The sequence below is a fragment of the Meleagris gallopavo genome, chromosome 11 (assembly GCF_905368555.1).
Source record: "Meleagris gallopavo chromosome 11, MGAL_WU_HG_1.1, whole genome shotgun sequence".
NCBI classification, from domain to species: domain Eukaryota; kingdom Metazoa; phylum Chordata; class Aves; order Galliformes; family Phasianidae; genus Meleagris; species Meleagris gallopavo.
The window spans coordinates 438,917-456,296 of record NC_139414.1 but is presented as its reverse complement, the minus strand read 5'-3'; the positions used below and the strand labels follow the sequence as shown (position 1 = coordinate 456,296).

General features: G+C 40.6%; 1 protein-coding gene across 1 annotated transcript in view; it reads right to left on the bottom strand.

Annotated features, from left to right (window-relative positions):
• Positions 1-10,961: 10,961 nt before the first annotated feature.
• Positions 10,962-17,380, bottom strand: part of LOC100543530 (glypican-5-like) — a 427,109-nt gene continuing 420,690 nt past the window's right edge. The window contains exon 9 of the mRNA XM_085233255.1: positions 10,962-13,762. Within this exon, the coding sequence (XP_085089381.1) occupies positions 13,686-13,762 (77 nt within the window). The 3' untranslated portion in view covers positions 10,962-13,685. The remainder of the gene's footprint in view (positions 13,763-17,380) is intronic.

The following is a 17,380-nucleotide window of genomic DNA, read 5'->3' as shown; positions in this document are numbered from 1 at the left end:
TTCCCACCCAGTACAGTCTACTTAGGTCAAAATCTGAGTAGATACTTATTTGGTGATATCAGTCATCAGATCCATCTAATTTGTTTGTTTGTTTGTTTGTTTGTTTGTTGTTCTTTTTATGGAAATAGCTCTAGACCTAGCCTCCAGCACTACTCCACAGAGTACACATAGACAACCATTATAAATCTATCTTCTGGTTTGCTTATTAAATTTATAAAGTCTCATAAGACAGGTTTTCCACTTCCCTTATGTCCTAGCAGCCCTTTTCTGTATCTTTTCCAGTGTAAGTTAGTCCTTTCTGAAAACAAATGACTAGAATTATTCATACCATTTAAGATGAAATTAACTCAGAACATTGCAGATAGCCATATCTTCAGTGGAAAAATACTATCTCGCATATTTTAGGTTCATGTTCATCTTGCTTACAATGACAGCCATTCTCTGATCAATTAATATAGTTTCCTTTGCTCCACCTTTTTCTAACAGTAGAGCTTCAACACGGCAGAAGAAACTGTGATGAGTACTCTGTAACAGTACAGGCTTGCTCAGTGTACTTGAATTTCTGCTCACTCTTTTGATTCAGTCCTCAGAGTTTGCATCTCCTCCACAATACTTTGATTCTCTCAATTTTGGACCAATTTCACAAGAATACTCACATCTTCCCTTGCCATTAATGAGAATACTTAAGAACATCAATCTTAGTCCATCTGTAAATCCCTTCTAACTCTTGCAACCCAGCCTCAGCACAGCCTGAGGTTACTGTTGTCTCACATTCAGCTCACTCAGCAATTCTTGTTCTTGTCCAGTCTTCATCATCTTGACTGAGTTCCATGTGTCAAAGCCACACAGGCTGCACACTTGCAGAGGCACAAAATACATGCCTGCAACCTTTTTATTCCAGCAATAAATGTTGAAGATGACAGAATGAATAAACGTTTCCTTTTAATTTCTGTTGCCAGTCATTAGTAGTTTTTGGGTGCTTTAAGGATGAGTATCTGAGTATATGAATTCTTGACCATTAATTTTTGAAAGTGAAGTGTATGATTAAACTCATTTCATATCAATTCTTGTTTCCACTTTAAAAAAATTTGTCATGTTACCAGTTACCATTTCATATATCTATGGATGATGTCTGAACAGAAATCGCAAAGAACTTGAACAGAACTCAGGAGAAATGGCTTCATCTGTGTCAGTTTGTGTTTCCTTTCCAACTATGTCCAGCCCTGCAGAATGGCAATAGCAATTGTTCAGCTCTCAGCTCTCAGAGCTATGAGTTCTAAGTGATCTGTAGAAAAGACCATTTACTTGGAAGCATCTGTTTCCCACTTGGTCTTTGGAAAAGCATTTCATCTCCATATAGACCTCGCCTCACTTAAAAGCATTGCTCATATATATAACTTCAACACCGTTACTACTTTGACCTGGGAAACAGCATATGCTATTCATGACAACAAGTACACAATCTGAAGAAAAGTGAAGGTACATTGCACATGTTTTCTAAACACACTCACCTTAGAGCTTCATCACCCATACTTTTTTGGCAACCAAATGCAACTATGAGTATCAAATGAAACAAAGAAGAGTACTTGTGCCTGTTTTGTTTCCCCTCACTGGGTGGTGTGTAACAAAATGGAGTGTAAGTTTGCAGGAAACTAAGCATTATTTATCAGTTATAATGGTGGAGAGGACTGCCTACAAGGAAGCCCTTCTTTGTGTTTTTGCTCTGATAACAAAGCATCATCATCTCTTTAATGTTGTGTTGTCTCCATTACTCTGTGAAAGAAACTTCACACACTGACTGCTGCCTCTGAACTGGACACTGACACTCAGAGGATAAACGGGAAGAAAATAACATATTGCACTGGTGCTGCCATATTTGCCTGTTTCCTTTACGGAGTGCACCTAGAGCAACCTGCTGGTAAGGGACAGAGAAAAGAAGTGAGCTAGTAAGCTCCTCACACTTAATCAGGAGGCACTTATGACAGATCCCATTTTATAAGTAATAACAGACTATCACGAATCAGAAAGCTTATTACAGCATTACACTGAAAACCTATACTACGTTTGTACAGCTTGTAATAAACAGGGAGCTAAAGTCTTGAACAAGGAAGAACATTTTTCAGGTATTGATGAACTGTTACATTTTTCTTAGCCCCTCCCTATCAAACCCTTCAAAGAGTGAGTGATCTGCTAATAACCATTCCTCCATTATATTGTGCTTTCATACCAGGTTTTACAACCTGTGTTATTAGCTTCTTTAATAAGTGCTATCATTAAATTGCCCTGTGAACGTTTAGGGATGACACATCCCAGAGGTATATTAAGCAGCTGATTATGATCATGATCTCTTTATAGATTATTTTTCTGACCAAATCACCTGGCAGGACCAGGGGACATCTGAGCCCTAGCTGTTCATGCAACAGCTGCCAGCAGCTCCTGTACTCGGGCATTGGGCATGGGTGTGCAGTGTGGTGGGAGCAGACAGCCGGCTCCCACCAGGCATTGCAGAGGGGCACGTGGACATGAGCCATGCTGTGTCCTGAGGTGTGAAGGACACGGCCCTGAGAAGCGTGTTTATTAAAAAGCCTTGTGCTCCTGCATGTGGCCCTGAACCTTTTGTTAAGCCCCCACAGCAAATACAAGTGACAAAGAAACAACCGCAGGGCAAACACCCACTTGTCAGTTTTGAGGGGGAGAAAATGAAATACCTTGTTCAATGAGGACTTTTGTTTCATGGAATAATGTGCACGCTCTAGTTAAACAACCTATGCCTGGGAAAAGCTCATTCCTACTGTTCTCAGTTCTTCACAGACTTCAGAGAGCAGAGAAAATTTTCACAGCTAATGTTTCATTTCACTCCCTTCTGATGCATGTTGTGAATGACTTTAAGTCAAACACACCTCTACTGGGGTTAAAAATGTTAAGTGATTATAATCCTCCTACTGGAGAGCTGAATGAAAGTAGATATGAAAGGCTGGTGCTTCAGCACAGCCCAGCAAGTAAATGTGAGCCGAAGAGGAATGGAAATCTGTGGACACAGTTGTGTGGAAAAATTGCCAGGACTGATAATATTGCTGTGAAGAAAGGAAAAAGCCACATGCCACCTGGAAGAAATGCTTGTGTTTTTAAGGACCTAGGGAAATGAATGCATGTTTCTATTTATCAGCATAATTTGCAAAGGAAGAAGAAGAAAATAATGAGAGCAGCCAGTAAGTTACAATTACAAACAGGCTCTGCATCATGTGATCACGCCATTTCTCTTTAACAATTGTACTACTTTCCTGTTTTCCTATTCTGTTCCTGACACTATAGACGTGTTTTGTCTACAGATGACATTTCATGGATGCCACAGTACTCTCTCAGCTACGTGTACTCAGTGAATCATTACAACATTTGGAGTGGAGGCTTATTTACAGTAATTAGAAATCTTTTCCCCATTTTCACTGGCAGCAGTGAGGGTCTTGCATTCACCCTTACAGTCCCTAAATAAAGTCTTTGGGTCAATCTCTCCTCAGAGCACAGTACGCACCCCATTTGTGTTTGGAGGAAAAAACAAAAACAAAAACAATCCCATAAACTTGAATATCCCACGTTCCTGCTCACCTCTGTTGCTTTTTCAAATACACCTGCACAGGTTGTTACTGAAGCCATTTCACTCATTTTGCTGCTGAGCTGAGGCAGATTCAGAGACCTATCTGCATGCTGTTGAGCAGTGCCAGGATCTGTGCTCGGAAGGATTTCTTTGCTTGGACTGCAAAGCCAGTTGTTCTACTTAGATGAAAGTTTAACCTCTGGAGAAGCTGATGGCAGCAGCAGAAGCCTCCCAGGAGCTGTTGTGCTGGCAGACCTCTTGTTCATTTCAGGGCAGAAGGACTGTGTGAGTGTGTCAGAAATGAACACCTGGCTTCCAGGGAGTTCATACTTTGAAGCCTGTTATGTTCAGATGAGTATGTCTTACACTGATGTTTCAGAGCTACTAGTAGAATTTATGTGTAATTCATTTTGCAGTGTTTTTCCCTAAGCCAAGTGTGGATCCTACACCAGTTTTGGTGTGAGCACCTGTCAGAAGGTTAAGGAGTCCATGGCTGATGTGCTGGATGGTTCTAGCTTATTTTGAAGCTGCCATTCCTCAATGTCATCTTCCTCCTTCCCTGGGTAACAGCAAACCAGCCAAACCTATTCTTAGTTATGTTGTTCATTGTCCTCAGCTGGAAAAACGGTCATCTCTCCTTGCTCATGCCAAGAACTTGTCATCCCACAACTGCATTGTGACAGCCAGAACTGCCTCACTAGGACTATCCCTGTGCAAAGTTTTGCTGTCATGCCCCAGCAGGAGTTGCAGACTGCTTGGTCTGACTGAACTGTCCCACTTAATTTTGTACAGAGGTCTCAATCAGAAAGATGTTTCTACAGCCTTCAACACAAACAACTTTACATGAGGTTCTTGGTGTTTCAGCACAATCAGCTTCAGCTAGAGTCTAAATGAATGGTCAATGAATGAATTTTGGCTCTGTCTCTGCCTTTCTCTTCTTGATTATACACATTTACAGTACTTGAAAGTTTATCACATGAGATTTCAAAGTGTATGAATTGTAATCATGAGTAATTTCAGATACCTTATACACACTATCCATAAACAATTATCTTTAGCAAATACAATCTCTATTCTGTCTATTTTCCCCCAAAGTCTAAAACACAAGTAGTTTCAACAACTGATATTGTTGGTCTTGATAATAAATGTTAAGAAATTTGTTTGTTCTTCAAATCCTACAATTTAGTGAGGCTATAAGTGATTAAGGTGGAATGGGCAATTACTTTCTCACTACTCCTTCCCAGCTCTGCTTAGCAGCTGTTCCTGCAACAAAGAATACTGTGAACTGAGCATAAATAATGCAGTCCAGATCTGTGCAGCTCAGGCAAAAGAAAAAGCAAATATTTTGCAGAGACAGAGGAAACAACTGCTCAGTTTCATAACAGAAGAGGTACTATTACCAAATGCCTTATATGTAACAGTCTTAGCAAAAGGTTTGCTGTCAGCTCAGCCCATAAGAACATTCAAAATCATTCAGTACTAGACCTGGCAGGCAAGGGGAAATCAGCTAGACATCATCTAATGCGATGAAAGGATTTAGTGTTTTTTCTGTTCTAATTTTTTTCTATACGAACTCTAATTCTAGAAATGGTTTAAAAAAGAAATGAGACATCCTTGTGATGGAATAATGAAGTCAAACCAGGCCAACAGATGCATCCAGTAAAACATACAGAATGCTAACAGGATGCAGTTATAATTTCTGCTTCAGTGTGCTCTGTGAGAGAGTTTTAAGCAATAGCAGAGACAGTGATGTTTCTAATTAATCTCACCAGTGGATCCAGAAATGGTTCTTAAAAAGCAAAGGCTCAACTAGTGGCCTGTTGAAGCCACCAGTCCCATAGGAACAAAACTCCGAGAACTGAACGCAGGCTGGAAAAATCTCAGGATTTGTTTCCTGTGGGAAATTCTGATCTTTTGTGAAAGACTTTGTTCTGAATTAGAACAAGAAGAAAATGAAAGGACATTTTAGAGAAAAATAAAAGTAGGGAAACTCAAACCATTTCTTCTTCCTGAATGAAATGGAACAGTTGATTGTTCCCAGCACTGAAGGACTTTCTGCATACTTTCATACTCTGAAGGAATTCACAACAAGTCCTTAAAAGTCAGTGAGACCCTACCGAGATGGGAAAGATAAAACCTTGAACAATGGCTCTCTAAGCTCTCTGCCAAGGGGACTGGTGTGAGCCATCACATGCTGACGCTGAGGAGCTCATTGCTTTTCATTTCCAGACCTGCATCAGATTGAGCAGAAGGCCTAAGGCCCCAGTCATTGCTGCAGCCTACATGCAAAGCCCCACTGGAACTGTGAGTCCCAAACTCCCTGGCACCAACAAGGCAGGGAGCAATCAGACAGTTCTCTGGTAGCAGCCCATGAAAATGTCAGCAATAGGTTGTCAAGCAGCCAGGTTTCCTCAAACATTTTGGTTTTGACATAACTGACATTTTCCAACAAACTCCTTCTCTTAGGGGTAAAAAAAAAAGTGGTTTTGGAAATTTTCCATCCAACTGTACTTTTTATACGTATCTACAGAAATACTACTGCATTTAACAGCCTTTTGAGCTTAATTTAAATGAACCCAACAAAAAAAGAGTATGACTGTATGTGATGAGTGCCCAATAGTACTCAGTATCCTCCAGTGAAAAACCATCTCTGAGAATACAGTGTATCTACATAACATTCATGTATCACAATCTGTACATGTCTGGCTCTTAGTCACTGAAATAACACCTTGCTATTTCATTTTTGTGACTGCTAATTAGAGCATACTACCTTCCTTTGTGCTAACATATTCTCATGCACAGCTTGACGTTAGAGTGCACACAGATTGCCCAGAGAAATACAAGCTTTTTCTTTTTTTTTTTTTTTTTTTTGGTATGATAATTGATAGGAACTTCCTGCATTCTTTTCACTCAAGATGTTCAGATTAAATGAATGAGTCTTTTGTCTGAAGAGCCATGCACTAAAAGGACTATGCTCACTGCAGAAGATCCAGAACTCCTACATCTGCAGGCATTACACAATCCTTCTAGCTGCTCTTCACAGGGCTCTATCTCCCCGCTAAACATTAGACTGCAGTGGAGTTTTGCTATGTGCTAATGCACCAGCACATTTTGCCCAGGCAGACTGCATATGGAGAAGCACTGGTCAGGTTAATGACTTAATGATTAACAGCAGAACACACCTTTACAGGCAGGTGAAGTTCACAAACAGCACTGCTAAAACAACACTGAACTTTGCTTCTTCCAGCTTTATACATTACTGCACCTCGGGAAGGAGCAATCTCCTCCCAGAATCATGGCTGTGATTTATTATTATTTATTGTCATTTACCAGTGGTGTTTTTAACCCAGTGAACGCTAGGTAATCTTTTGTCATTTTTATGAGGTGGAATCACTCTTAGTAACTCTGAAATGATTTCCAAAAATGTAGGATGGAACTAGCAATTACATCCTCTGAAAAAATGATCATGAAAGGGCAATTGCTGCAGGTCAGCAGTGCAGTAGAGTTTGCCAGTAAATGCTCTCAAATGGATAAAAGAGAAGCCACCAGCAGCAGGTCCAGTATCCTCAGCCTACAGATGAAGCAGAATCAGAATTGCGCTCTTCACAACGGATGTCCTGCCCTGCTCAAACAAACCCTTGGGGAGCAGCCCAGTCTTACAGACCTCCCTGTACCAGGCACAGCTGCTCTCTCAGCAGGATCCCACTCTATAGATCCAATCTAGATCTGGCAGAATCTTAGTGCAGTTTAGGAGATCACCTCCAGCTCCCTGAGAAAAGTGACACCAACTCTGAAATCTGACCAGCCTGCTCAGGGCCCAGTCCAGTTTAGTACTATTGAATGTATTTAAGGACTGAGATTCCACAGCACCTCTGGTCACCTCTTTTCCTGCTTAATCACTCTACTGACATCTTTATGTTTAACAAGAATTTATCTGATACAGCCTGGGCCTAATGCATCTTGATCTTTTGCTGAGCACTTCTGAGAAGAGCCTGGCTCCAGTTTCTCTATAGACACACAGCCTCCCACATGCAGCTAAAGAAACAACAGTGTAGATCCCTCAATCTCAGCCCACTCTTTTCAGGCTGAACAAACTCCTCTGACCTCAGGTACTCCAGCTGTGGGCTAACCACCTATGGGATTCTCTCCAGTCTGTCAGTGACAGATTGGACTCTCAAGTTTTAGTAATGTGGCCAGGGCCCTTGTCCAGTGGTACGTCATCACTGTACTGCTCCAGCTGTCCCATGGGAACAATAGCATGTATCATTACATAGATCCAGCATAGATCCAGACTGGGTCAATGCAAAAAACAAACAAACAAACAAACAAATAAAAACAAAAAACAAGAAAACCAACAAAAAACCTGCATCTATTTGCAAGATCATATGCATAACACATGCTTTGTGTTCACTTTTTATTTGGATGCAAGTCTACACCTACTGTTAGATGAGTGCCCTTTAGAATGTGAATTTTTAAGTTTGTGTATTTAGTATTTATACCAGAAGTCCTTTCTGCTAACTGGGGTGGGACACTACTGGCACCACTGGGCGACAAGGTCCCTGAGTCCCTTACCATAAGCTGTGCAAAGAAACAAACAACACAAGTCAAATAAGGAATTGACTGACCAAGGCACAGCCCCAACATACACACTTCGGCTAAGAGCACCATCAGTGCTTACCTCTGGAACTCAATGTGTAGAAACGCAGCATAAAAGAGTCACCCAAACCCACTGTAATGCAGAGCTTGATCTAAACAGGAGATAAAAAATAAACACAAGACAATGGGAAGAGCAGAACGACAAAGGCTCAGTAGTATCCCAAAGATCTTTACAACCTACTGTACTGTACCACCTGATAACCCTTTTTTAAGGACAGCCACTACGATTTGTAAGGTTATGCAAAAGAAACAGATTGCTCTTCAAAACTCTTTTGCATTACACGGCTGCAGAATCCCTCAGTGGCTCTTAAAAACACTTTAACCAGAAAAACACATTGGATGACTGAGCTGAGAAGGGGGAATGAAGTGTAGCTCAATTCCCAAAGTTACATTTGTGTAACTTTTAGCAAGGAGCAGTCCAGGAATCCCTTGTGCTCACACATCACATTCCTTATTCAGGCTCCATGGGCAGTACTCAGTTAAGAAACAAAAACTGCTCAGCATCTTCCCATAAGCATGAGCCAGAACCAGTAGGCAAATTCAGTATGCAGAAGATACAACTGTGGGCACAGGTGAAAATATTTTTTAAGGAGTTGACTGAGGAGGTGGTCTCTAGGACATACTGGCATTAAAATACCTGAACAAAGTAATGCTGGACTACTTTTTCAAGGAGATAACGATACTGAAAATTTAGGTGATGCACTGGAAAAAACCTTTGGCAAACAAAAGCCAGCATATAGACACTTCTTTCCCTCCTCTTCTTCGTTTTTAAAGGAAATTGAAATTTTTAATTAAAAAATATGGTTTCAGTTTTATCAGTTTTTTCCAGAAAGCCATTTATTAACTAGTGCTTGCATAAATATCCTCTGCTTATAATGCAGCTCCTCCCTATAGTAACTTGCCCACAGGTTCCAGAATGAGATAAATTCACCTAGAGATCACCTCTTGCAAGGATACAATTCTCTGCTGTCTTAAAACAGGGCAGAGATTCTTTCAATTTCTCAGAGAAGTACTGGATTTCCTGCTCTATTCTGCTTTTCTGGAAAGGCTCCCTAGCATGGTTCTCATTTAAACTCTGGATGTCTTACCACCAAAATAAAAACTGGGTCATTAAGTGTTTTTAGAAGGGTCACTTGTCTGTTGTTTTAATTCAGTCTTTGTGTGAGAGGATTGTGAGAAATATACCCTATAAACTCTGCCCGACCTTAGATCTTGCAGTACTCAAGTCACAACAGGTATGTTTGGACTAGAAAGACCCAAAGAGACTCCTTGGTTTTAACTTTTCAAGTGAGGTGCTAAACCAAGCATTTTCAGAGAACTGCTCAGGATTAAAGTTGCAAGCTTTTGTGAAGTATTCACACAGTGTAGTAAATGTTAGATAGTTTAGATTTTTTTTCACTGGTTTCTAAATTCAAACCAGATGTTTATAAAGCTAACTCAGTATTTCAGGTGATACAAAAAGATTTTCTCTAGCAACGCATACAAGTCAGTATGAATCGCAACCCATGACCTGGCCACAGTTCAGGTTTAGTTTTAGGGTTTTGTAGAGTAGGAATCACAGAGTCCAGCTGTTGCGGGGCTGGGAACAAGCTACCAAGAAAAGGTGAAGTCTGCCAAAAATTTTCAACTTTGCCTACATTTTGGTGGCAAGCAGAGATGGGGATCTCTATTGCACCTGGCCACTCTCCACGGTTAGTTCTAGGGTTTTGGCAACAAGCAAGCACAGAGCACCAGTTGTGGGGTAAAAGGCTTACAAAAAACATTTCATGCTGCCATTTGATACCAGGAGACTTTATCAGTTTAGACTTGATTATTTAAACAAAGTAACACTTCAGGGACATCCTTGATCCCAGACAAGCAGAGTTGCCACTTGCAGTTCAGAATTGACTGCCAAAATTGGGAGTTAAAAGAGGAGCACAAGCAGGCAGGCTGTCAAGAAAAAGACTCCTTTCTTTCCCCACTTGTTGCCTTCCTGCTTCTCTCATGAGCCATGGGAGAACACCCCTCTTATTGTCCATTTGGTTTCCCTCACCCAGTTAATAGTTATCCTCACTTCAAATGAACATCTCCATCTACCTTCTGCAGCAGGAGCCTGTTCTCTGCAAGTGACCACCACCTTGCAGCACCCACCTCAGAGAAGCGGGCTGGTGCCCAGCAGAGATATGCAGGGTCCCAGCCCAGGCAACAGCCACCTCACCAACATATTTGGTTGCTGCCTAAAGGAGGCAAATCAGAACTACATCTGGCAGGATTTTGCAGCTCCTGCCTCCTGAGTACCCTCTCATGCCTTTATCAGAGGCATCAGCAGCTTGATGCTTTTTGCTGAGAGCTGGCAGGTTCCTGGCTGCTCCTGCTGCACTAAGTGCTCAGAGAGAGGACTTTGCTCTTGGGGAAAAGATGCAGAGCAGATGGAAGCATCCCACAGGCCAGGCTGATGCCAGACTCCAAAATACAAGGCGTGTTGTCACTTGGACTTCTTTAGAGCACAGCAAGCAAGTAAGGATACAGCAACTCCTTGTACAAAGCAAAGACATCCACCGTGAGTAGGTTTAATTCCTGTTTCTTTAGGAGGCATGCAGTTCATGGGAAGATCTATCTGTTCTGAGTTTGGGGTGGGAAGGGAAAGGAAGAGTTGTTTTGCATTGTAATAGAAAACATTAGTTTGCTTTATAGGTAAAACCTATCATCTGGAAAAGCAAAAGACAGATCTGAAATTTTAATGTAATGGTATAGTAATATATATATTAGATTTTATTTTTAAATGCTTATGTCACAAGAAAGTTGGTCTCAGAGAAACTCCATCAGACTACAGCAAATACTGTCAATGTAAACACAGAAGAAGTATCCAAAAACAATCTGCAAAGGAAATGTTTGCTTTCTTGGCTGAAATGGAAAAGGGCTGAAGCTGGATATGGCACACAGAGCAGGTCTAGAAGTGGAAACCAAGACTGGGAAAAGAAAACTACTCAAATACATCCATGAAGCTTAACACTTCACATTGACCTCTGGCAAAATAGGTAACAAAGGGCAAGCAACAGAAAAAGTCTTGCAGAGTGTGGCTTGCATGGCCCCCAGAAATATGATCACATAAATGAAATAAAATGTCTAATACATTGGCAATTTAAATGAAAATCCTTGGTTTGAGAAATACAGTTTAATGTAGCAACTGTGTAAAATATGTTGTCCTCCAGGCAAAACAAAACCAAGAATATTTTCCTATGTTTTTCTTTTAATTACTTCTTTAGAAAGAAATGGCCACATCAAACTAGGTCAAGATGACAAATCACAGTATAAAGCCTGCTGTGTTAGTTCATCAAAATTAGACTCTTCCAAATGTTTTTGGGCTAACTGAGTGTACGGGGCTTCTGAATCACAGCCTGAACCTCTGATTGATCACCTGAGGTGAGCAGTGAGCCAGCCACAGGAGCACAGGTGAAGGCAATTCAGCTGTGCTGCAGGAAGCGATGGAGCCTGGCTGCACCTCTCCTAGAGCCATTTAAGAGCTGACTGCCAGTGGGGAAGGATCTCTTCTGGAGATCTCTTCTCTGGAGTTTTGTAACAAGTCTAGGACAGTCTATCTCTTCTCTTTTTGTTATTATAATCTGCTTTGTCAAACTCTCTTGTTTATTTCATAATTATAACATCTTTATATTCACTGATTATACACTGGGATTCTGCAATAACTGGCTAATCTGGCTGGGCAACACACATTAATCCTAAGGAGCAGAGCACTGTGAGCAGTTCCTTATGTAGAGATTTTGGAAGCCTCGTTGGCAATGTCATTTTAGTGTTTTGCCTTTGGGGGAGAAGTAATGTACTTCCACAGACCAAGCTGAAGTGTTGTTAACACTGAAGTACAATAGTACTCTTGAGTAGAAAAGAGTGATTTCCCAGCAGCTGCAGATGAAAGACAACATGCCCAATAGCACAGTGTAAAAATATCCCCAAATCTCCTACTTTACAAATGATTCAGTGAAGAGCTATATACAAGCTGGAGAGAGTCAGATGTTACAGTGAGTGAACTTGGTGATTTAATAAAGCATTAAGCTGATTTGGATAGTTAAGAATCAGCGGGTACATTCACACAGCAATAAGATAAATAAGCAAATAAAAAAAGCCTTTCAGTACTTCTACTTGTCAGGAGTCAAACGGGGAAAAATATTTTCTATATATCCTGATGAGATTATAAAAAATGTGACCAGATGTCTTTTATGCTTCATAATACCCTGAGAACCTTTGAGACATCTGTAGAAAATGCTTTGAGGATATCATTTCGAAATGCTGCCTTCTGCTTCCCTTCACTAATATTGTTTCCCTTAACAGTGGACACAGATTGACTTCAAACAGATGTTCTACTCAGAACAATCCAATTCTCTTCATTTTAACAGGATAAGGAGGCTAAAATAAGTATATTAACTTGAGGGCCCTAGAGGAATATTTTCTGGCTTAAATAGTACTTGAAATGACAAACAGAACCTAGAAAGAATTAAAAATATAGGACCTGCCCTTCCAGACCATGTTTACATTTCCAGGTTAGATACATGTTGTCTTAAAACAAAAACAAAAACAAAAACAAAAAAAACTTTTCAACACTTCTTATGCTGAGCAGCAGAACTTAATCAAAGCCTAAGATAAATTTTGTCTCATTTTGTTTTATGATTTGCATGAAGCCAGCAGTATAGTCATGGATGATTTAGGGATTGGCTCAGTGTGCAATGTCTGATCAACTTGAACCAATTGCAGATGAGCCACTGGAGCTGTATTGGACTGCTTATCACTTGAACAAGGGCTGTGAAAACAGTGACTTGGTACTAGTCCGTCCGTTGATTTCTTGCTGCTTGACAAAAGCTGCTTTGATTTCAAATTGCTACAGAAAGTTTTCTTCTCACTTTCCAAGCAAGGTAGACTAATTGGACCAGAAAATGTATTCAATTTATAATAAACATGCATATATAGAAACATTGCTTTTTTTTTTTTTTTTTTTTTTTCCTTTGAATGACTGAGATAATAGAAATTCAGTAGAAGCTTGCAAAATTTTCTGGTGGCTGCATGCTTTCTTTTTTTTATTGGCCAAGTCTTGATGAAAGAAGTCATGTAAATCTCCTTGAAGCTATGTAATTCCTGTGGTGCACACAATGGAAAAAGTGTTTAAATGACCTGAAGGTAGCGACAGATTCCAATTGGGTGCAATTGGCATCTTCAGTCTCTTGTACAGATCAACTAGAAAAATACCCTCAACAATCATGAGACACACTTCTGTCCCAAGAAACTGCTGAAAAAGTGTGAAGCCTAATCATGCTGAAGAGGTGGTTCGCAACAGCTTTGGTTTTGCACCTTTTTCTTTTCTTCTTTCTAAAGATTTCCAGGGCTGACAGACCAGCAGGCATAGGTCCAACTGAAGTGAAATAATGACACTTTTTGGACACTAAGGCAAGTTTCAGAGATTTACTACTCCGTTGTTGTGGCCCAGAGGCCTGTGATGAGAATCATCCTGCATCTTTTCTTGCATCAGCTCTGTAAAGACAAAATAAGGAAAGTCATTTGGCATTTGATGTGTTGAACAGATGAATGAGAGGAGTGGTACTTGGAATGTTGAATAGTGTGGATAAAGCATTTGGGGCTGGATTTAAAACACTACACAGTGAGCATGGTGTTCTGACAAAGCCATTGGTGCTAGGAAATCTGGTTATATTTCAACAGAGCAACCAATCATCTCAGATTTTATTCTGGTTTTGGCTCTAGATTTGCTTCTGTAGCCTTTCACTAGAAACCGTTTCTACTAAAAGTCAGTTGTATTTATACCACAGTTGAGAATTATGTTAGTGAGTTGCTGTGACTGATTTTATAAAGAACTGATAAAGTAAGTTTTAATGAAGCAACTGGAAAACAGTGAGCATTATTTAGAGGGATGTGGAGGAATAAATCTGCATGTAACCCTTATAAAGTCAAGACAACCTTGCAGCTAAGAATTAATACCGATTTTCCAATTTTTTTTTTTTTTTTTTTTTTTTGCATATGTCTGCATAGTGATGGGAGAAACAGAAGAGGAAAGTAGGAGACCAGTAAAAAAAAACAACAAACAGACAAACTGAAGAGTACAATCATTTTTGCATTGTTGGAGGGATGTCTGTTTAAAATGTCTGTTTAAAATTACGCTTATTTGTCTTACTCAGATTTAAATCAACAATCGGGATGAAAAAAGATCAAAATGCATATTCTGAAGATTACTATTATTTGGAGTTGTATGTAGGACTTTTTTAACTGTAGCCAGGTACCCCATCAAGCAAGCTGACATGAACACACCCAAGGAAAATCTAGTTCTCTCTTCTGTATTGTCTGGAATATCCTAACAGTTTTAGCTTTCATTAAAGACTCTTAGAAAATTCTGTGTGACTGAAAGCTTCCTTACATATTTAATGCTTGTACACTACTATTGGTCGTCCCTCTCCAAACTCTCTTCTATTTTTTTACTACTAATTTCAAAATATATTGATAACCACACTCACAAGTATCATCTTTTCCCTTACATATTTGCTGAGGAATGCAAAGTCCAAAACATTCTTCCCTAAGACATATCCTATTTCTGAAAAATCACTAGAGTTGTATCAGAGAGTTCTTCAAGCCTGTGACACTGTATCTAGATGAAGATTATACTGGCACTCACTACCATCGCTACCAGCAATATGTGGATCAAGAAGGAAAACACTGAAATTTACATATTTTTTTAAATTAGATTTTTAAAACAGGTAATTATTTTGCCCATGACTTCTGAATGACCTTATACAAGCTGCTTTCTCTCTCTTTTACCTCCCTTCCACTCTCATTCAGAATTTATCATCCTTATGGAAGGGGCTGTCTGTAAACAGGCGCAGCACAGACCACTGCGGATCTGTCATTTCAAAGCAATGAGTACTGATTCCAAATGATGACAAAGGTCACACAAATTAGACAGAGAAAATGCAGTATATAATAAAATACAAGAGATTTAGTACTGCTTTCGTTGAGTCATGTGAGTTTCCATCATGTTAGGCTGGAGGAAAGCAGATCCAACTGTGCTTTTACAACTCATCTGTGCACAGAGCAATATTTTATATTTACTCATGCTTCTATTTTACCCGTATTTAAGTAATGAGTTTGCCTGTGGTGAAAAGTGAGAAAAATCCAGAGTTTGTTGCAATGGTACGTCTCACAGCCTACAGAATGAAGCAAGGATTTTTTCCCACTAGCAATGTTTTTTGAAGTAAATTTAAAACTGCAGGAGAAAATAGCGGGAGAGTGCTGTGGAGTACCCCGCAGCCAGCCCCTCCAGCCTCTTCCTCACTCTATCTCTTCCAGAACCTTCTGGCAAAAAGGTAGGAAAGCAGAACAGGAAAAAAAAAAGTACTATTTTTTCCTAGTAGAAGAAAGCATAGAGCACAAGGAAGTAATTAGGAGGAAGACACATGCATCCTGCTCACCCAATTGCCAGGCCAGGCACACCACAGCCCGCACTGTGCCACACACGGCCTTGCTGGGGCAGAGAAGAAATAGGCACAGTGGGAGGCTGATTCGCACCTAAGGAGAGTAAGAAGAGATGAGCCTGGCCTGACATTGCTATTTCTTGGCCCTGCACAGCAAATGACACAGTACAGTGTGCTCAAAGCTGAACCACAACTTCACACAGCAGGTAGCAAGCTGTACTTTTCCAACTAGGAGGAGCTGTGGCCTAACAGGACACTGAAAAGCCACCAGCCATAACAGCTCTGCTTCTCAGCGAGACAACGCGATCCTCCCTGTTGAAGCCCAAACCCACAGGCTGCTTCATCCTTTGCTCCTGTCAGAGCCCTGGCAGGTGGAAGGACCATGAGCTGGGGTGGCCACAGCTCTGCCCTGGGGCAAAAACTGGGCTAAATGAGCCACTGCCATGATGCACAAAACCAAGGCACCCAGGCTGACCAGAAAGCAGCCACCAGAGGCCTGGCTGCGGGCAGGGGCTGACAGAAGGAAGCTGAGCACAGCCCCTGCCTCACCCAGCCTAGGGGCCCCAGCTCCGCACCCAGGGAGGGCTGCCTGTACCTCACGCTCTCCTTTGGGCAGGAAGGCATTCTGGGCCCAGCTCCAAAGGAAGAGGCTGAAATCGTCAAGCCCAAACTAGCAGTGATGTTGGCTTCTTGAAAGAGGCAAGCCTCTTTCTGTTCTTTGAGATGCTTTTAATTTATACAAGGTTCAGGAAGCCAAGAAAATTAAAGATCTTTCACGATGTGCTCCAGGGAAGAAGGGAATGAAATCTCTTCAGTACTGTGGAAAGACAAACCTACCTGCTATTTTTATAGGTATTTTTTGCATTAAGAATATTTTTCCTATTTTGCTGACTATGATTTCTCAATTCTGTTTGGTTTTCTGCAGGCTCGTGTGTACACTTTTAACAGAAATGCTTGAAATATTTTGTCTTCCGCAGCTGCAGGAGAGGTTCAGCTTTGCAAGGACATTTCCATGGAAGGTCCAAGGCCAGTTCTCCTGTCATAGGGACTGGCAACTTCTTTGTGGGTGGAACAAGTACTGGGTGTCTTCTATACTTGAGCCCAGAACTGCCAGGTAAAAGCAGTCTTTTTTTCTCCATATGCCAGTTGCTAAAATGAGAGGGCCAAAGAAACCCATTCCAAGGTAGGCCTGATTGCTAAAAGTGATTTTAATAAGGTCTAACAGCATCAATAGGTTCTGTAGAACTGATGTATTTAACTTCCTTTTAATTATTCCTGTTTATTTTGATGTTTTTGTGAGATTTTGTGTGAAAAGAACTCAGCAACCCTTGTCCTGGAAATAAATTCATTTATTAAGTATTTTGGCATTGTCATATTTTGCTTTAGTTTCCTCGGGTAACCTTCCATTCCCCTGTATTTGCTTCTCAATTTGTGCAGTTTGGATATCTTCTCTATCTCTCTCTGTTCATCATCTCTTATCTTGTCTCAGAAGAAAGAAAACACCAAATGATGTAACTATCCAAGAAGTTACTTTGAAATGAATTATTTCACTCCTATCTGGGAATAAATCAACTCAACAGCTGTTGAGTTTTTTTTGACTCTTTAGAGGGGTTATCTCTGCCTTTCAGTAGCAAACAAGAGGATTTATTGCTGAAGAAGCAACAAGATAAAC